At 43.3% G+C, this 20,946-nt stretch overlaps 1 protein-coding gene across 1 annotated transcript in view; it reads right to left on the bottom strand.

The window, feature by feature from the left end:
* The window catches only part of DENND1A (DENN domain containing 1A), a 246,138-nt gene that overhangs the window by 101,245 nt on the left and 123,947 nt on the right, over nucleotides 1–20,946 (bottom strand). Inside the window, 6 exon segments of the mRNA XM_087704573.1 lie at nucleotides 870–889; nucleotides 891–971; nucleotides 7,687–7,797; nucleotides 10,918–10,971; nucleotides 12,269–12,349; nucleotides 15,216–15,285. Coding sequence (XP_087560699.1) covers nucleotides 870–889; nucleotides 891–971; nucleotides 7,687–7,797; nucleotides 10,918–10,971; nucleotides 12,269–12,349; nucleotides 15,216–15,285 — 417 coding nt within the window.

Genomic DNA, 20,946 nt, shown 5'->3' with positions numbered 1-20,946 from the left:
CCACAAAACCCCTTTGGACATCTAAAATGAAGATCACACTGCGTGTATCGTTCGTTTTTTAACCTTTATGCTAGGTATAAAAAAAACCGATAGTGTGTTGCGTTTAGGAAATCAACGATACCGATAACGGAAAGCTGTAAAAAGTGTAACTGTGGTTTTAATGTTTTCAAAAAACATTGAATAAAATTTATTTATATTTTAAAAAAAAGAAATTAATGATCTGCTAGGGAGAAAACACACTTTTTTATTTCTGCATGCAACAAAAAACACGTTGAATTCTGAAATAAAAAAAAGATGGGTCGGAAAGCTCAATGAATCAACTGCCGGAAGGTGTCGCACATTGGTGGTTGCGACACATATTTTGAGCGACAGGGAAGCCACAGCAGAGGGACGGAAGAGCCACATGCGGAGTGCAGAGAAGAGCAGCAAAGATGATTAGGGGCCTGGAGGCTCAAACGTACAAAGTACGGTTGTAGGAATTGGGTATGTCTCAAGAAGGACTAATGGAGACCCAATTGTAGTCTGAAGATGTTACCTAAATGGGTCACGAAATGTCTGGAAGAAAAAAAACCAAGCTCAGAGAGCACCAAAGACCGCCTCAAGATCTTCTGCCTACTCCTAAAAAAGCAGCATCTGTCCAGTCTAAATGTTCACCAGGAAGCATCACAATAACTGCATTTTGGCTGGGGAACTCTGGAAGTCGACGTTCTCCCATCTTCCATTGGCCAACAAGCACTGGTCTAAACCAATTATTGAATGCTGTTTGAATGCTGGGAGATCTTTCAGAAAACTTACGTGAGTCTTGAAATTGTTTAAACCCCTTTAGATCTTCAGGCAGCTCTCTAAGAGGAGGAGGCATGTATGCTTACCAGCAGTAGTCCAAGAGATGGAGGAGGCAGGACCGGGATGTAGACGTGTTGCCAATACATTGGGTAAAGCAAGGAGGCCGAGCCGTGGACACAGGCAGTCAACTGAAAGCACAGAAATGACAAATATACACCGTCACCCTGCCAAACAGACTGCATCCAAAAGTAAATCAAAAGTCCGAGGAAAAGTATTGCTCAAAGTTCCAATTGATTAAGAGAGACATGTTGGCACATCTGGGAAAACCCGAATCTGAAAGCTTCCCGGTTTTCCCCACCCAGTTGAAGGTTCAAGATCCTGCCACCACACCCACAAGTCCATCCCATGGTCCAATCATCCACTGCCATGCTGGCAGCTTCCACCCATCCAATTCCGGTCAGGTGCAGAGATGCAGAGACAAAGGATGACCTTGGCTTTCTAGAAAGAATGTTGTTATGGCTACATAGCATCTAACTCAGTACAATCCCCCCCCCCCCCCAATTTTCCCACCATAGAAAAGGCATAGTAGAATAATAGAAAGTGTGAAAATATCTACAGGCTGTCAGGGTTCCTCTGCTAGACAACTAATCCCCACAACACTGTCAAACTATTTACTAAGCCTGCATTACTATTACTATTAATCTTCTCATCATTCCTATCACCCATCTCCTTCCATTTATGACTGTACGACTGTAACTTTGTTGCTTGTATCCTTATGATTTATATTGCTTCCTAGTATGATTTGATTGCTTATTTGTACCCTGTGACTATCATTAAGTATTGTACCTTATGGTTGCTTCTTCTAATATAAATGATTCTAGACAAAAACATGTTTAAACAATGGTAACCAAATGAGAATTATGGTACAGGGATAGTAAAATACATAACTTTTCTTTTTTGACTTACAATGTACAACATGATTTGAATGAAGTATATGTAAGGACTGTGGAAGAAATGCACGGAATATATTTGTAACCAATTGATACACTTTCAGCAAGATGTAACGAAAGATTATTTTTTCTTTTTTTTTTTTTGTTTAACTAAAACAATAAAAAAATTTCTCAAAAAAAAAAAGTATTGTACCTTATGATTCTTGACTAATGTATTTTTTTTCTTTTTATGTACACTGGGAGCATATGCACCAAAGACAAATTGTGTGTCCAATCAGACTTGGCCAATAAAGAATTCTATTCTATTCTATTCTATTCTATTCTATTCTATTCTAGTCTAGTCTAGTCTAGTCTAGTCTAGTCTAGTCTAGTCTACCATCAATCACAAGGTACAACACTCAGGGATTAAATACTAGGATAATAAATAAGCAATCAACATGCCTCATGCAATACAAACAACAAAGTTATACTCATAAGATGCTAAAGCAGTAGTAGTCAACCTGGTCCCTACCGCCCACTAGCGGGTGTTCCAGCTTTCATGGTGGGCGGTAGGGGTTTGCTGTAACTCTGGTTTATAAATTTTATAAAGTAAAGTTACTTCCCTACTTTATAAATCACCATTACTGTGGAACCGGTGGGCGGTTAGGAAATTTTACTACTAACAGTGATATAAAAGTGGGCGGCAGATATAAAAAGGTTGACTATCCCTGTGCTAAAGGAATAGCTAATAGGAAAGCTGAGAAGGATAATAGTAACACAGCCCTACTATGTGGCTTGACATCCTAAGGGATTAGACAATGTGATGGGAATTAGTTGTTCAGCAGAGGGATGGCACAGAGGGGGAAAAAAACTATTCTTCTGTCTTGTTGCTCTGGTGTGCAATGTATAACATCATTTTGAGGGTAGGAGTTGAAACAATTTATGTCCAGGATGTAGATATTTTCACAGCCCTCTTTTTGACTTGTGCAGTGTGCAGGTCCTCAATGGGAAAGCAGGTTGGTAGCCATTGTTTTTTCTGCAGTTCTGATTCTCCTCTGAAGTCCGTGTCTGTCTTGTTGGGTTGCAGAGCCTAACCAGACAGTGATGGAGGTGCAGATGACAGACTCAATCATCCCTCTGTAGAACAGAATCAGCAGCTTCTTGGGCAGTTTGAGCTTCCTGAGGTTGACACAGGAAACATTCTTTCTTGTGCTTTTCTGATGACGTTTCTTGACGTTTTCGGTGTCCATTTCAAGTCCCAAGATATTTTAGAACCCAGAAGGTCTCAATACTGTGTCATCTAGTATTGGAAGAGGTGGTAGAATAGGAGGTCTTCTTCTAAAATCATAAGACTAAAAACTCAAAAAACTCATAGACTATTGAACCATCTCCCAAGACTTGGCTTCATAAAAATCAAAAGCAAGGAGGGATAAGTGAAAACAAGCCACCGCAAAGCCATCTCCGGAAGGTATTCCAACACAAAAGCTTGAAGATACCCACCAACTGCTCCTGCAATTTTATTCGCTCGCAATCCCCATACTTTCATTGTTGTTGTTGTTAGTTGTGAAGTTGTGTCCTACCCATCGCGACCCCATGGACAACGTTCCTCCAGGCCTTCCTGTCCTCTCCCATCACCCGGAGTCCATTCAATCTCACGCCGACTGTTTTGGTGACTTCATCCAGGTTGTGAACGAACCAGTAATTCTGCCAATGGGTTTTCAGGTAAGTATCCTGCATTTTCCTTAATGTAGGAGGTGACCAGGCTGAGCCTGAGGGTGGGCTCAAATGCATCATCAGTCTGGAATCTCCATAGGTCCACCTCCATAAGTCCAGCCTCCTTTGAAGTCCATTGACATTATCTGGTGCCATTTCTCCTTGACCACTAATAGTTCAGATTAGGTTGCATGAAATAAACTGTTGTTGTTCATTGCGAAGTCGTGTCTGACCCATCGCGACCCCATGGACAACGTTCCTCCAGGCCTTCCTGTCCTCTATTATCCTCCAGAGTCCACTGAAGCTCACGCCGACAGCTTCAGTGACTCCATCCAGCCATCTCCTTCTCTGTCGTCCCCTTCTTCTTTTGCCCTCCATCGTTCCCAGCATGAGGCTCTTCTCCAGTGAGTCCTTCCTTCTCATTAGGTGGCCAAAGTCTTTGAGTTTCCTCTTCAGGATCTGGCCTTCTAAAGACCAGTCAGAGTTGATCTCTAAGACTGACCGGTTGGATTGCATTGCAGTCCAAGGGACTCACAGGAGTCTTCTCCAGCATCATTGTTCAACTGTTTCAATTCTTTGGTGCTCAGCCTTCCTTATGGTCCAACCTTCACAGCCATCCATTGCAACTGGGAAAACTACAGCCTTGACTAGACTCACTTTTGTTGGCAGGGTGATGTCTCTGCTTTTTTAGTCTGCTGTCTAGATTTTCCATCGCTTTCCTCCCCAGGAGCAAGCGTCTTTTGATTTCTTGGCTGCAGATACTTTCATTAGTTAAAGGTTCCTCCCTACAAGATGTTTTCTTCAGCAGGATGTTGGCCAAACTTGGTATGTTTGGAAGATGTTGGCCAAAGGTGCTGAAATGGAGCTTGGGACTTTGGAAAATCCAAAGCAGGAAAACAGCCATTAAAAAAAAACTCTCTAAAAATAACATAATTTTTGAGGTCATTTACTGCTTCAACAGCGGATGCTTCTCTTGTCTTGTCCTCCCCTCTTCTCCACAATTACACCCAAGGAAAAGACAGACGAGGAAGGATATTCCCTAAGTGGGCTTTATGACCGAGAAAGCAGCTTTTTAATGCAAAAACCAGAATTTTATTCTATATAATGCCGGCGTTGTGCTCCTAATTCGGAATTCCTGCCTGAATTATAAGAATTTCTAAGAACCCTGCGTGGGTGTAGATATGCGGATCTGCTAAACTTTTCTTCTAAATCCCTTTTGACAAAAGAAAAAACGTTTCCTTAATAGCAGTTCTTAATAATCTTCACCTGAAGAACAAGAGGCTTAGCTATGTAAGAGCTCTAGTTAGGAAAAGAACGGAGCGTAAGAACTCTGAATGAAAACGTGGGATCAATTGGCTAATTGCCCACGGGTGAACGCATTTCAAAATTCACCCTCATCATCCATCCCCACGCTCCTTTGTGACAATAAATATGGGTTTGGTGAACATACTAGAAAATTAATCTCTTTTTGTTTTGTTTGACATGGCAGGCAAGGTTATCGTAAAAGTACCCCCATTTTTTTTTCAACTGCTGGTTTTGCTAGAAGTCAGTTCAATTAATACTATTTGGTATATACATATTTTGTCACGTTCATGTAATGTATATTGGTGGTGCTCACCCTTTGAGAGCTGCATGCAGGGAAATTTCATTTTTAATGTGTGCCCATCAGTACATTCAAGGTGACAATAAAGTTATTCTTCTATTCTATTCTATTCTATATTCTATTCTATTCTCTATTCTATTCTAAGTCTTATTCTTAATTTTTGTTATTCTATTTTCTATTCTATTTTCTATTCTTATTCTTTATTCTATTCTATTCTTTTTCTTTTTTGTTCTGTTCTATTTTCTATCCTATTCTTATTTTTTCTTATTCTATTCTATTTTCTATTCTATTCTGTATTTTTATTCTTTATTCAGTTCTATTCTTATTTTTTCTTTTTCATTTTTATTCTTATTTTTTCTTGTTCTGTTCTATTTTCTATTCTATTCTATTTTCTATTCTTATTCTTTATTCTATTCTATTCTTTTTCTTTCTTGTTCTGTTCTATTCTATTTTCTATCCTATTCTTATTTTTTCTTATTCTATTCTATTTTCTATTCTATTCTATTTTCTATTCTTATTCTTTATTCAGTTCTATTCTTATTTTTTCTTGTCCTATTCTATTCTTATTTTTTCTTGTTCTGTTCTACTTTTTATTCTATTATTTTTTTCTTATTCTATTCTATTCTTATTTTTTCTTGTTCTATTCTATTCTAATTCTTATTTTTTCTTGTTCTGTTCTATTCTATTCTCTATTCTACACTCTATTCCATTCTACATTCTATTCTATTCTACATCCTATCCTATCCTACCCTACCCTATCCTCAAAATCAGGATGTGGAGCCTCTTCAAACCCAGACAATAGTAGATGACTAAGTCAACAGCATTAGAGAGGAGGAAAGAAATTAATTTGCCATTTATCAACGAGAAAGCAAAATGAAATGAAATGAACAAAAGAACCTCTATCCCCCAATCAATACCTATTTACGGAGCCAAACAGCTAGAAAATCTTAATGTTTTTTTTTATAAAGACAAATAACCAAGAGCAACCTATTGCTACTGCTAACAACCTTACAAACTACAGATCTAAACACTGAACTGGAAAACTGCAGAGAGTAAAGCGAAGTCGTATTTTTATATATTAGTAATGCAAGGGGACCGGGGCTTAAGTGAGATGCAGCTTTCATCTTTTGGGCCCTTGATGGACTCTTAAGTAGCATTAAGGCAGCATCCTTATCAGAGAAAATTGCGGAAAACCGAGATTCTTATCATGCCCCATTTGAGTTCCCCGAGAGGTCAGGAGGAGATCCATCTGAAAGCATCGTTTATCCATTCTTTTCTTCTTCTATTTTTCCGCCTCCAGACAACAAGCAAACAACAATCTATCCTTCTATGCGGGAGTACAAAAACAACAGAGCATTGTCAATGTTTTTTTTTCCAAAGCACTGACCTCAAGAAAGAAAAGTTTGCATTTTCCATGCAAAGAAGCTTCCCGGGGCAAGTTTTATTATCTAGACCACTGTAGCTGTATGGAAAATAATGCCGGTGTTGCTATTATTTTGTTACTGTGTTTCCCCAAAAATAAGACTGGGTCTTATATAAATTTTTTCTCCAAAAGATGCATTAGGACTTAGACTATATTGCCAAAAGTATTTGCTCACCCATCCAAATAATCAGAACCAGATGTTCCAATCCCTCCCGTGGCCACAGGTGTATAAAATCAAGTCCCTAGGCATGCAGAGAGTTTTGACAAACATTTGGGAAAGAATGGGTCGCTCTCAGGAGCTCAGTGAATCCCAGCATGGAACTGTGATAGGATGCCACCTGTGCAACAAATCCAGTCGTGAAATTCCCTCGCTCCTAAATATCCCACAGTCAACTGTCAGCTGTATTAGAAGAACGTGGAAGGGTTTGGGAATGACAGCAACTCAGCCACGAAGTGGTAGGCCACGTAAACTCGTCCAACATCAGTGCGTGACCTCACAAATGCGCTTCTGGAAGAATGGTCAAAAGTCCCTATAAACCCACTCCTGAACCTTGTGGACAGCCTTCCCAGAAGAGCGGAAGCTGTTATAGCTGCATATTGAACCCTATGGATTAGGAATGGGAGGTCACTTACAGTAAGTTCATAGGCGAGTAAAGACAGGGGAGCGAATACTTTTGGCAATAGAGTGTATTTTCTGGTTCGGTCTTGTTTTCAGGGAAATACGGTACTAAATGCATCCGTCTGCCTGCTGAATGTAACTGGGGCTTATTTTGGGGGGTAGATCTTATATTACGAGCATCCTGGAAAACTTCTAACAAGGCTAGATTTGCCCATTAGGCTCCACTGCTACTGTTTCCACCAGAAACTTAGACTGAAAGGAAAGTTAAGCTTAAAGGAAAGATAAAAGTTCCCCTCGCACACATATGCACTAGTCATTCCTGACTCTAGGGGGTGGTGCTCATCTGTTTCAAAGCCAAAGAGCCAGCGCTGTCCGAAGACGTCTCCATGGTCATGTGGCCGGCATGACTCAACGCCGAAGGCGCACGGAACGCTGTTCCTTTCCCACCAAAGGTGGACCCCATTTTTCTACTTGCATTTTTTTCATGCTTTCGAACTGCTAGGTTGGCAAAAGCTGGGACAAAGTCACGGGAGCTCCCTCTGTTACGCAGCGCTAGGGATTCGAACTGCTGAGTTAAGTTAAGCTGAAACACCACCAATTTCTTTTCCAAACTTACCGTGCTCAATTTACTGCAGCAGATGAGAATGCGGCGTTCGTAGAGCATGCTCGCATACAAATGCAACATATTGTTGACGTCGACAGCTACAAAATACTCAGTCAGATTTCTCTAGGAAGAAAAAGAAGCGAAGGGTGTTTAGGAAATTGTCGTGGAGTGGCAGTCCACAATTTTGACTCTCAAGCTAGCATCTATGATGGGATAGAAACCTTAATCAATCTTTCAGAATAGAGCTGGAAAGGAACTTGGAGGTCTTCTAGTCCAGCCCCCTTCTCAAGCAGGAGAACCTATACTTCATTACATACACTATATTTCAGATAAGTGGTGTCTAATCTCTTCTTAAAAACCTCCAGTGATGGAGCACTACTACTGCTACTACTACCACCACTGGTTAATTGTCCTCCCTGTTAGGAAGTTTCTCCTTAATTCCAGGTTGCTTCTCTCCTTGGTAAGTTTCCATCCATTCTTTTTTTCCTCTTAAAAAATAAGTTGACCCCCTCTTCTTCTTTTTTGGCAGTCCATCAAATACTGGAATATTGTTATCATGTCACCCCTGGTCCAGCTTTTCTCTAAGGTAAAGGTAAAGGTTCCCCTTGCACATATGTGCTAGTCATTCCTGACTCTAGGGGGCGGTGCTCATCTCCGTTTCAAAGCCAAAGAGCCAGCGCTATCCGAAGACGTCTCCGTGGTCATGTGGCCGGCATGACTCAACACCGAAGGCGCACGGAACGCTGTTCCCTTCCCACCAAAGGTGGTTCCTATTTTTCTACTTGCATTTTTTACATGCTTTCGAACTGCTGGGTTGGCAGAAGCTGGGACAAGTCACGGGAGCTCACTCCTTTAGGCAGGACTAGGGATTTGAACCGCCGAACTGCCAACCTTTCTGATCAACAAGCGCAGCCATTGAGCCACCATGTCCCTAGCTTTTCTCCAGCTTTTCTTTAGACTGGCCTAAATAATGGAAAATGATCTGTGTAATCTTAACACAGCCCAAAGGACCAATATTTGATGACCTTCCGTTGAGGTTTCTGCAAGACTTGTCCACTGATAAAAACATACACTTTCCTACAAGGCAGACAGAGGGATTAAGACCTCGAGGGTGCCAGGGTGAGGACCATGGACAGCGCCTAACAACCTCCATGGCTCCTTCTTGGTTTCACTCAAGCTTTGCTAGGCAGCTAAGAGGACAACGATTCAGTAGAAGGGGCTAGGCCATGAAGGCAAACCTGTGACAAAAGTGCCAGAGGTGGCATACAGAGCTTTCTCTGTGGGCACGCGGCCCGTTGCCAGCTGGTCTTCCTGGATACTGAAGTGCCAGAAAACAGCCTGTTTAGGGGTGTTTTTAGGCTGTTTTTTTGGGCCAAAAATGGTCCGAAAACCAGCCTGAAAATGCCCCCAAAACAGCCAAAAAACAGACCATTTTGGGGGCATTTTAAGGCTGTTTTTCAGGCCCAAAACAATCCAGAAACCAGCCTGAAAAAGGCCCCAAATTAGCCAAAAACAAGCCATTTGGGGGGCATTTTAAGCCTGTTTTTCAGGCCAAAAACGGTTCAGAAACCAGCCTGAAAATGGCCCCCAAAGAGGCCATTTTCCGGGGCCTTTTTAGGTTGTTTTTTGGGCCAAAAATGGTCCAAGAAACTGGCCTGAAAGTGGCCCGAAAAACAGCCAAAAAACAGGCAGGCATGTGCTGTCTAGCTGGTTTTTGAGTCTCCGGTGCCCTGGTGCATGCACAAGCATTCCAGTTTGGGCACTCGGTGCTGAAAAGTTCGCCGTCCCTGGGCTAGGAGAATAACTTAAGACTTTGTTTCAAAATAAACCTGTTCAACTGGCATTCAGTTCCTCCCTCCCCGTGGTTCCTACTCCATCTGTGCTGATTAGTGAGATGTTTGTTTCTAAACAGAAACTGCTTAGAAATAGTAGCCATTTCCTGCCACTGTGGTACAGATACAACAGCAGCTCGTGGAAATAACTTGGCAGGACTCTAAAAAAGAAAAGGCAATCTTCGTGCTCACCCAGATGCTAAATTCAACCCATCGAAAGGGAACTGGAAGGGTTCTTGGAGGTCTTCTAGTCCAACCCCGCTGCTCAAGCAGGAGGCCCTACACAATTTGCTGCCCCAAATGGCTAAGAGATCCAAACTAAAACTGACAAACAAGCCTTCTAATTCTGATCTCCGAGCACTTCCATAAATCTTGATTTCTCCTGATATTTCCCCCCCCCCCCACACACACACTTATTCCTAACTAGCTGGATACCCGTGCTTCGCTATGAAACTATGTGGTCGGGCTTGATAAATTGACACTTAAAGCTTGAAAATTAATGTAGAATGTCTAACTCCTTAGCATTAGAGCGTGTTAATACAAGGCAACTGGCAATTGGAACAGAGCTCCTTTCAGGTGGGGTGGGAGAGTAGAATGTCTAACTCCTTAGCATCAGAGCGTGTTAATATAAGGCAACCGGCAGTTGGAACAGAGCTCCTTTCGGGTGAGGAGGGGAGTAGAATGTCTAACTCCTTAGCATCAGAGCGTGTTAATACAAGGCAACTGGCAGTTGGAACAGAGCTCCTTTCAGGTGGGGAAGGGGAGTAGAATGTCTAACTCCTTAGCATCAGAGCGTGTTAATATAAGGCAACTGGCAGTTGGAACAGAGCTCCTTTCAGGTGGGAAGGGGGAGTAGAATGTCTAACTCCTTAGCATCAGAGTGTTAATATAAGGCAACTGGCAGTTGGAACAGAGCTCCTTTCAGATGGGGAGGGGGAATAGAATGTCTAACTCCTTAGCATCAGAGCGTGTTAATATAAGGCAACTGGCAGTTGGAACAGAGCTCCTTTCAGGTGGGAAGGGGGAGTAGAATGTCCAACTCCTTAGCATCAGAGTGTTAATATAAGGCAACTGGCAGTTGGAACAGAGCTCCTTTCAGATGGGGAGGGGGAGTAGAATGTCTAACTCCTTAGCATTAGAGCGTGTTAATATAATACTATATAAGAAATACTGATGATCTGATGGTCATTTCAACAAATCCTTTCTTAGTGAGCAGCTAGAAGCCAAATTTCAAGTTTGTATGCTTTATGGTTCTGGAGATTTCATGATGAGTGAGTAATACTCAGCTTTTATATATGTAGAAAATGTATGAATTCTGGAATCCCATATATGGTTACATCATTTACGAAGAGTCACGCGCAGACACACACACACACACACACACACACACACACACACAGCAGAGACTTACATTTTCGGGGATGCTGGGAAGTTCCCTGGTGTCGGGCACCGTAAAGTAAGAATGCTGAAGGGGAAAGGCAGGGAGAAAGAAAGAGAAAAAACGCACCTCAGATTTCCATTTATTTTGACATATTTATGCTCTACAACAGTGATTCCAAAACTCGATAACTTGATTGGGTGAGGACATCAAGTCCCAGAATGCACACTCTGTTAATGACCACACATTGCCAGGGTTGAGGATCTACTCTTTGGGATGGGGGGAGAACTTCAATATATGCCCAGTGATGCCACAAACACAATGGAATACAACTCAACCATCCAAAATACAATGATGCTAAATATCAACCAATTAGCATAGAACTGGAAGGGACCTTGAAGGTATTCTAGCCCAATTGGACTTCCAGGTTTTTCTTTGAAGATGTTTTGCTTCTCATCCAAGAGACTTCTTCAGCTCTGACTGGATGATAGTGGGGAATGGAAGGATTAATATAGATTATGTTGTATCCTCCCCCTATGATTTAGAATAGAATAGAATTGGAAGGGACCTTGGAGGTCTTCTAGTCCATCCTCTTGATCAAGAAGGAGACCCTATACCATTTCAGACAAGCGGCTGCCCAGTCTCTTCTTCAAAACCTCCAGTGATGGAGCACCCACAACTTCTGGTGGCAAGCTGTTCCACTGGTTAATTGTCTTCATCGTTAGGAAGTTTCCCCTTAATTCCAGGTTGCTTCTCTCCTTGATTATCCCAAAAGTGCTTTTTTTTTCAAGAGGCAACTGGACTTTCTTGTGCTTTTTTTGAAGATGTTTCGCTTCTCATCGAAGAAGCTTCATCAGCTCTTCTTCAGAAGCTTCTTGGATGAGAAGCAAAACGTCTTCAAAGAAAAACCAAGAAAGTCCAGTTGCTTCTTGGAAAAAAGCACTTCTGGGAGGGCTGAGAATGTCTAGAGACTCTCCTTGATTAGTTTCCAGCTAATACCCCCCCCCCTTTTGCTCCTCTTTTATCTCCTCTGGGAGTGGCCATTCATCGTCCACCTGTGGCCTTACTCCCAAGTTGGCCCTTGTTCCTTAGCTGTTCCCTTCTCCTGGCAGCTCTACATATGCGTACATCGGGAACAGGCTCCAGCTGTTCTTCTGCCTCACTGATGTCTGACTCTGAAGGCAGCTGATAACTGTCGGATGGTCCTGGCCCCCTCTCTGCCTCCAACACAGACCCCTCCTCAGAGCCTTCCCAAGACTCCAGGTGTGGCCCAGGTTCCTCCCCAACCTCCTCACTGTCTGAGTCTCCCACCAGTTCCGCTGACGGGACGCAACATTCTCCAAACGAAAACCTCCAGGTTTTTCCTCATTTTAGGAATGCTCACCACGCTGAGATGAACCGAAGAAGCTGGCTCAGGAATCGGCAATTTATAAAGGGTCTGCAAAAGTTCGCACCTCTGGTTGTCCTGAAACAAAGAAGGAAAAAAATGAGGTGGTCTCAGTGAGGGGGTTGCATTCCTTGAAAAGAAACATCGGTCTGCTTCTCTCTCTTGTTAACGAGAGGCCAAAAAACCCAGCATCTTGGTTTTTTTCTTGATGTCAACCCCATCAAGAAAACAATCCATCTTACTTGGCTCAACAAAGGTACCCCTATTTTCCCCCCCACTGGGAAAATGACAACTTGTTAATCTACCGTATTTTTTGGAGTATAAGGCGCACTTTTTACCCCTGTCAGTGTGAATGAGAGTTCACGACTTGGCAGAGACATGGTAACAAGGTCAGCCAATGGATAGACATGGCAACTGGGTCAGCCAATGAGGGCTGTTTGGAAACTGAAGCAGTATTTGCTTTGTGAGCAACAAGGAGACAGCAAGGAGCCTAGGTGTGGCTTAGCTCTAAAGCTCTGAGTCTGTGCTGAGCTCTAAAAACTAGTCTGCTGATCTGAACTGAAATGGAAACTGTTCTCTCCTCTGCTTGTGTTTGCTTGTATTTGCTACCATGTTGGGAAAACCTGCTTTTGGTATTGTATATTTACTTCATGTGTTACATTATACATAAAAGAGAAGTTAATGAATCCTGCTGAATCAGTTACCCATGTGTGCTTTCTGGGTGTGATTGCTGCAAAAAACTCTATGACACACAGTTCCCCCTAAAAGTGTAGATAGATAGATAGATAGATAGATGGATGGATGGATGGATGGATGGATGGATGGATGGATGGATGGATGGATGGATATGGGTAAAAGATAACAGATAGATAAGAGGATAGGTAGGTAGGTAAGTAGCTAGCTAGCTAGCTAGCTAGGTAGGTAGATAGATAGATGATAGATGATAGATAGATAGATAGATAGATAGATAGATAGATAGATAGATAGATAGATAGATAGATGATAGATAGATAATGAGAGGCTCCTACAGAGAAGTGGGGGGTCAGAGAAGAGATACCTCCCAACGTTTTGGGCGATCTGCTGGAGAATGAACGATCCTAAATGATTCGCTAAACCTGGAGATAAAATAAGACAGCCTAATATGTTTGAACCATTCAGGGAACTTCTCCAAGAAATTCTGAAACTTACTGTATTTTTCGGAATATAAGATGCTCCGGAATATAGCAATGGCAATAGCAGTTAGACATATACTGCTTCATAGGGCTTTCAGCCCTCTCTAAGCGGTTTACAGAGTCAGCATATTGCCCCAAGAACAATCCGGGTCCTCATTTTACCCACCTCGGAAGGATGGAAGGCTGAGTCAACCCTGAGCCGGTGAGATTGAACAGCCGAACTGCAGAACTGCAGTCAGCTGAAGTAGCCTGTAGTGCTGCATTTAACCACTGCGCCATCGGCTCTTTTGATATATATAACATGCACCTTAGTTTTTGGGGGAGGAAAATAAGAAAAAAATATTCTGCCTCTGCCTACCAGCATCCATCCATGGTATTCATCTGGCTAGCGTCCTGTCAGTGTGTGAGAGAGTTGAGGGCTGTTTGGAAACAAACAGTATTTGCTGTGTGAGTAACAAGGAAGGAGACAGCAAGGAGCCTGGGCGTGGCTTGTTCTGTACTAAAGCTGCAGGCTGTGCTGATATGTGAAACTAAAACTGAAAGCGAAACTTCTCTCCTCTGCTGAACTACCACATTGGAAAACCTGCTTTTGGTATTGTATGTTTACTTAATGGGCTATATTATATATATATAAGAGAAGTTATTGAATCCTGCTGAATCAGTGACACCTCCTTGAAGCAAATAGCAAACAGCCACGTCAGCTTCAGCACATTATTGCAGCCTGATGCAGCACGGGGAGCTGATTGGCGGATGGATTGGGCTCCCAGAATACCCCCAATCAGCTGTTCCTGGCTGCAGGGATTGCCACAGACTATCGCCTCTTCCGTGCCTTGCGTTTTTGGCTACATTCGGTGTATAAGATACACCCAAATTTTCACCCTCTTTTAGGGGGAGGGGAGAAAGTGTGTCTTATACACTGAAAAATATGGTACTCAGGTCTCCTTATTTAGCATATTCTAATCTGAAATCCCTGCAAACCATTATCCCGTCTATAATTGAACAAGGGATATTAAAATAACCACAAACAGAATCCAATATTACTTGGCTTCAGTGGGGAACAAGGAAAAAAAATAATCCTTGGGAATATTTGCTTCCTGTCTTTAAAAATTGGGCATTTGTTTTATTTTATCAAAACTTGTTCTAGTGGATAGAATATGGAATTGTCTTCCAAAGTTGGATCAAAGATGTTTTGGGTCATCTCTGGTGTCGGCAAATTGTACAAAGTTTTAAAGACATATACACACACCGAGTGTCAGGCCTGCAGTCATATTCCTTTCAGAATTTTTGGCCTGCCACACTCTCTCTCATTTTACTATATTGTTTCAATACTGGGGGAATTGGGAGGGGGAATAGTAAGAAGTAGAATTGTAGAATGTGTTGTTGTCAAAATAAAACATTCCTTTCTAGAAGCCCAAGGTTATCCTTTGTCTCCACACCTCTCTGCACCTGACCGGAACTAGATGGGTGGAGATGCCAGCATAGCAGAGGGAGATTGGACCATGTGATGGACTTGTGGGTGTGGGGACAAGATCATGAACTTTCAACTGGGTGGGGAAACCCCAGGAAGCTTCCAGATTCGGGTTTCCACAGTTTGTACCAATATGTCTCTCTTATTAAATTGGAACTTTGATGAAAGCTCTGCCTTGGGCTCTGATTTAATTCTGGATGATATTTGGAACGCTGACACCGAGTCTCTCTCAAAATACGCCCTCCTGTTCAGACGCACAAGACACACACATCAAGTCACACGGAAATGTGACCCAGATATTTACCTGGCCCTTCACTGTGTAGTCTGCCAGAATATTCAGCAGTTTATAAAAGACCTCAAACCATGGGAGATAACTAAAAAAAAGGAAAGAAAAGCACATTAATGTTATTGGAAGGGGGGGAGGGATTTCTTTAGCAAAATGTGTACGAAAAGGCAATGGAAGCTTGTAGAGATGTCAGCATCTTGCCACTCCTTGTATGCCCTAGATCAGTGAAGGCTAACTTTTTTGTTGTCGTGTACTGAAAGTGTGTGTCCGTGCCCATAATGCAATGCGTGCATGACATCCTCTGCGCATGCAATCCCCCCATCCGGGGCCCCATTTAAGGCCTAGTAAGCTTCCCTGCAGCCTCTTGGGAGCAAAAAACGTGTTGCAGAGAGCGCCATACACCCCATGCTCCTCTTGCCCTCCACACATGCGCATACAACCCCATGCATGCACACATGCCTCCAAGGGCTGTGAATTCTCCCAGCTTCTGCCCACCTAGCAGTTTGAAAGCACGTCAAAAAGGCAAGTAGAAAAATAGGGGCCACCTTTGGTGGGAAGGTTACAGCATTCCATGCGGCTTCGGGAGTTGAGTCATGCCGGACACATGACCACGGAGACTATCTTCGGACAGCGCTGGCTCTTCAGCTTTGAAACGGACATGAGCATCGCCCCCTAGAGTCGGGAACAACTGGCACAGATGTGCGAGGGGAGCCTTTACCTTTCACCTTTATGCTAATTTTGTGGCTGCTCAGGAAATAGTCAGGTGCGGGAAGGTTTCTGTGGCTCCCGGTGTTTTCTTTTGTGTGGGAAATGGGTCCAAGTGGCTCTTTTGAGTGCTTAAGGTTGCCGACCCCTGGCCTAGATATTGGACAAAGGGGAACGTTCCAACTTCTTGAAAAATGAGGACGTCGGCATTTGAGAAAGCAGTTTTATTAACCAAGCAGCTGACAGGGAAGCGGAGAGGTTGCACATCGGCTATAAAGCGCTGCTTTTTCTCCAAGGCTTAATGTGTGAAAACCAGATCCTGCTTAGGGATCTGGGCTCGCTTTGCTAAGCAACCGCGCACCGATCTTCCTAGTTCCAACTGCCGCCAACAACTGCCGGAGGGCTCCCAAGGGCCCTGTGTTGTCTTTTCACCTGGGGGGAAAAAAACCACCTTGGCAGGAGTTCTCTCTTCAACAGGTATAGGGGCAGACTGGAGCCCACTGCAAGACTCGGGGGAATCCCCCAGGGAAAAGGGGAGGGGAGGAAGAAGGGGACTTTGGGAGGATTTCTCTGGGCTTGCTTGGAACTCACCAAAGAGGCCGGCTCCAAATTGGGGGCTTTGAGGAACATTTGCCTTCCTTCCATCATTTTCCTTTCTGCTTCCCTCTCTTCCTTCCCCTTTGCCTTCCTTCCTTCCATCCTTCCTTTCTTCCATCCCTTCTTTGCTTTCCTTCCATTCATCTATCCCCTCTTTATCTTCCTTCCTTCCTTTCTTCCATCCATCCCCTTTTCCTTCTTTCTGACTGCCTTCCTTCCATCCATCCCATCTTTTCCTTCCATCCATCCCTTTTTCCTTCATTCCCTCCATTCCTTCTTTGCCTTCCTTCCATTCATCTATCCCCTCTTTATCTTCCTTCCTTTCTTCCATCCATCCCCTTTTCCTTCCCCCTTTTCCATCTTTCCTATTGCCTTCCTTCCACCCCATCCCATCTTTTCCTTCCTTCCATCCCCTTTTCCTTCCTTCCTTTCTTCCATCCCTTCTTTGCCTTCCTTCCATTCATCTATCCCCTTTATCTTCCTTCCTTCCTTCCATCCATCCTCTTTTCTTTCCCCTTTTCCTTCCTTCCTACTGCCTTCCTTCCACCCCATCTTTTCATTCCTTCCTTCCATCCCCTTTTCCTTTCTTCCCTTCTTTGCCTTCCTTCCATCCATCCCCTTTTCCTTCCCTCCTTCCTTCCTCTTTGCCTTCCTTTCTTCCTTCCTATCTTCCTTCCCCTCTTTGCCTTTCCTTCCACCCATCTCCTTTCCTTCCTTCCTTCCTTCCTTCCTTCCTTCCTTCCTTCCTTCTTTCATTCTTTCCTTCCTTCTTCTCTTTGCCTTTCTTCCTTCTTTCCTTCCTTCCTTCTCCTCTTTGCCTTCCTTCCTTCCTTCTTCCTCCCTCCCTCCTTCCTCTTCTAAGTTCTTCTATTTCAGTTCTCCCAGCTGAGCCGAAGACAAGAGAGGGGAGATTTATCAGGGCAATCTCTGCCTTCTCCATTTTATTTGTGAGCCTCCTTTTCCAAAGTCTGGGAGGGGCGGGAGGCAGCAGCCTCACACGTTTCTCTGCCTGGAGCTGATGGACCGAGAAACGGGGAGCCCACTTGGGGATTGACGGGGCATGTTTTTCTCATATTTCATTGGTAACCAAGCCCTTCCACTTCCTCTTGGCTCCTCCAGAGCTTTTGATTAACTGCTGCTTTCACGGGTCAGAGGTTAAACAAAGGAAGGGGAAACCCTACTGAAATGGCCCACAGCCCCCCCCCCCACATACACACACAAACAATTAAAAATAAACCAGCCCAAGGGTGAGGAACTGGGAGAGCAATTCAGCTTAAAAGCCTTGAAAGGAACAGGTGGAAAATTCCTCCAAGCACCTCAAGTTCAGAAGGCTTAAAGTAAAAGGGTGAAGGTTCCCCTCGCACATCTGTCCTAGTCATTCCCGATTCTAGGGGGCGCTGCTCACTCTCTGTTTCAAAGCCGAAGAGCCAGCGCCGTCCGAAGAAGTCTCCGTGGTCATGTGGCCGGCATGACTCAATGCCGAAGGTGCACGAAACGCTGTTTACTTCCCACCAAAGGTGGCTCCTATTTTTCTACTTGCATTATTTATGTGCTTTCGAACTGCTAGGTTGGCAGAAGCTGGGATGAGTCACAGGAGCTCACTCCATTATGCGGCGCTAGGGATTCGAACTGCCCAACTGCTGACCTTTCTGATCGACAAGCGCAGCGTCTTAGGCACTGAGGCTTCAACAGTCATAAATCAGAGAGCATCCAGCTTGTTACACCCAATCGTACCCAGCACTCCACTTTGCTTGGCAAGACGAGATCAAACAACTCCATTTATTCTCTCCCACCAGTGTGGGACATTAGCAACCTTCCTTGTCTCCAATTTCACAGAGGGCAAATTTTCTCCCATGTGTATTTTTACGGTCGTTCATAGCTCTCCCTGGATGTTCTCAAATGCCTTGGGTTAAGTTTCTGCTGTTTTTCTTTTTTAATCTTGTAACAAAACTAAAAAATGAAAAGGATGGTGAAACACCAGCAGGGACTCACTTAGGCCCTTCCATGAATAAATGCATTGCAGGTCAAGGGGTGTTTCTGTGTGTGTCTTAGAAGAACAGAGATGGAAGGGGCCTTGGAGGTCTTCTAGTCCAACCCCCTGCTTAGGCAGGAAGCCCTCACCACTTCAGACAAATGGTTATCCAACATCTTCTGAAAACTTCAGTGTTGGAGCATTCACAACTTCTGGAGGCAAACTTCTGTTCCACTGATTAATTGTTCTCACTGTCAGGAAATTTCTCCTTAGTTCTAGGTTGCTTCTTTCCTTGATTAGTTTCCACCCATTGCTTCTTGTTCTGTTCTACCCTCAGGTGCTTTGGAGAATAGCTTGACTCCCTCTTCTTTGGGGCAGCCCCTCTGATATTGGAAGACTGCTATTACATCACTCGTAGTGCTTCATTTCATTAAACTAGACATGCCCAATTCTAGCAACTGTTCTTCATATGTTTTAGCCTCCAGTTTCATAGAATAGAATAGAATAGAATAGAATAGAATAGAATAGAATAGAATAGAATAGAATAGAATAGAATAGAATAGAATAGGGGATGGGAATGGAATGGGAATAGGAATAGGAATAGGAATAGGAATAGAATAAGGAATAGAACAGAATAGAATAGAATAAGTAGGAATAGAGTAGAATAGAATAGAATAGAATAGAATAGAATAGAATAGAATAGGGAATGGGAATGGGAATAGGAATAGGAATAGGAATAGGAATAGAATAGAATAAGGAATAGGAATAGGAACAGAACAGAATAAGGAATAGGAATAGGAATAGGAATAGGAATAGAATAACAGAGTTGGAAGTGACCTTAGAGGTCTTCTAGTCCAACTCCCTGCTTCGGCAGGAGGCCCTACACTACTTTAGACATATGGTTATCCAACATCTTAAAAAACTTCCAGTGTTGGAGCATTTACAATTTCTGGAGGCAAGGTGCCTGCCCTCAGTCCTTCTGTCCTGCCCTCAGGTGCTTTGGTGAATAGCTTGACCCCCTCCTCTTTGTGGCAACCCCTGAGATATTGGAAGACTGCTATCATGTCTCCCCTAGTCCTTCTTTTCATTAAACTAGTCATACCCAGTTCCTGCAACTGTTCTTCGTATGTTTTATCCTCCAGTCCCCTAATCCTCTTTGTCTTCCTTCACCTATTCCACACACATCCCTAATCATAAGCTTTCTTCATGTTTTCTTGGCCAAACTTACTCTACAGGAGAAACAGTCTCTGCCTTATCCAGACTATGGGCTTCCAGCAAGTGCCCCAAAGATGCTTATTTATTTTTTTTCATTAAGGCAACAGAACTTCCTGGTTTTTCTTTAAGACATCTCCCTTCACATCCAAGAATCTTCTTCGGTTCTAATTAACGGGTGGGAAACAGAAGGGATTTATACTCTCTGCAGGGATGAGCTGAATGACTGAGAATGACCTCCAGAGATGCTTCCAAGAAGGCAAAGCAGATCCTGATATTTGAAGAAGAATAGAATAGAAGGGACCTTGGAGGTCTTCTAGTCCAGCCCTCTGCTCCAGCAGGAGAACCTACACTATTTCAGACAAATCACTTTTCTCACAACTTCTAGACTAATTGTTCTAACTTGTCATGAAATTTCTCCTTAATTCCAAGTTGCTTTTCTCCTTGCTTAGTTTCCATCCATTGCTTCTTGTCCTGCCTTCTGGTGCTTTGGAGAATAATTTCTGGTGCTTTGGAGAATAATCTGTTGTAAGCCGCCCTGAGTCCCCCCAGGGAAAAGGGCAGCCTATAAATAAATTTACCATTACCATTTACCATTGACCCCCCCCCCTCTTCTTTATGGTAGCCCCTCTAATACTGGAATCCTGCTATCATGTCTCCCCCTAACTCATCTTTTCTTTAGACTAGCCAAACCCAAATTCTGAAGCCATTCTTCATATGGTTTAATCTCCAGGCCTTTGATCCTCTTAGTTGCTCTTCTCTGAACTTTTTTTCCAAAGTCTCAACATCTTTCTCTGTAACGTGGTGATTAAAATTGGTTACAGGATTCCAGGTGTGGCCTTAGTAAGGCTTTATAAAGCCGTACCAACACTTCACATGATCTTGATTCTACGCCTCTGTTTATAGAACCCGGGATTGGATAACATAGATGGATAACAGAAGCTTCCCAAGAGCAAATGTGGAACGAGAGGGCCACAGAGTGGCGGGGAGGGAATAATAACAGATTAATAGAGTTGCAAGGGACCTTGGAGGTCATCTAATCCAACCCCCTGCTCAAGCAGGAAACCCTGTACCATTTCGGACAAACACTGCTTTGAAGTACATCAGTCATTCAATTGCTGGTGTGGACTAGATACAGGATAACAGAGTTGGAAGGGAGCTTGGAGGTCATCTAGTCCAACCCCCTGCCCAAGCACCTACACCTTTTCTGACCCAAGGACCAGCCTGATGCCAAACCATCGTGCCCAGCCTTTTCCTCCCAGC

The sequence above is a fragment of the Thamnophis sirtalis genome, unplaced genomic scaffold (genome assembly GCF_051295495.1).
Source record: "Thamnophis sirtalis isolate CommonGarterSnake01/CBP01778 unplaced genomic scaffold, rThaSir2_p1.2 scaffold_2, whole genome shotgun sequence".
Lineage (NCBI taxonomy): Eukaryota > Metazoa > Chordata > Lepidosauria > Squamata > Natricidae > Thamnophis > Thamnophis sirtalis.
The sequence above is the reverse complement of the archived record's forward strand: the minus strand, read 5'-3'. Positions and strand labels throughout refer to the sequence as shown.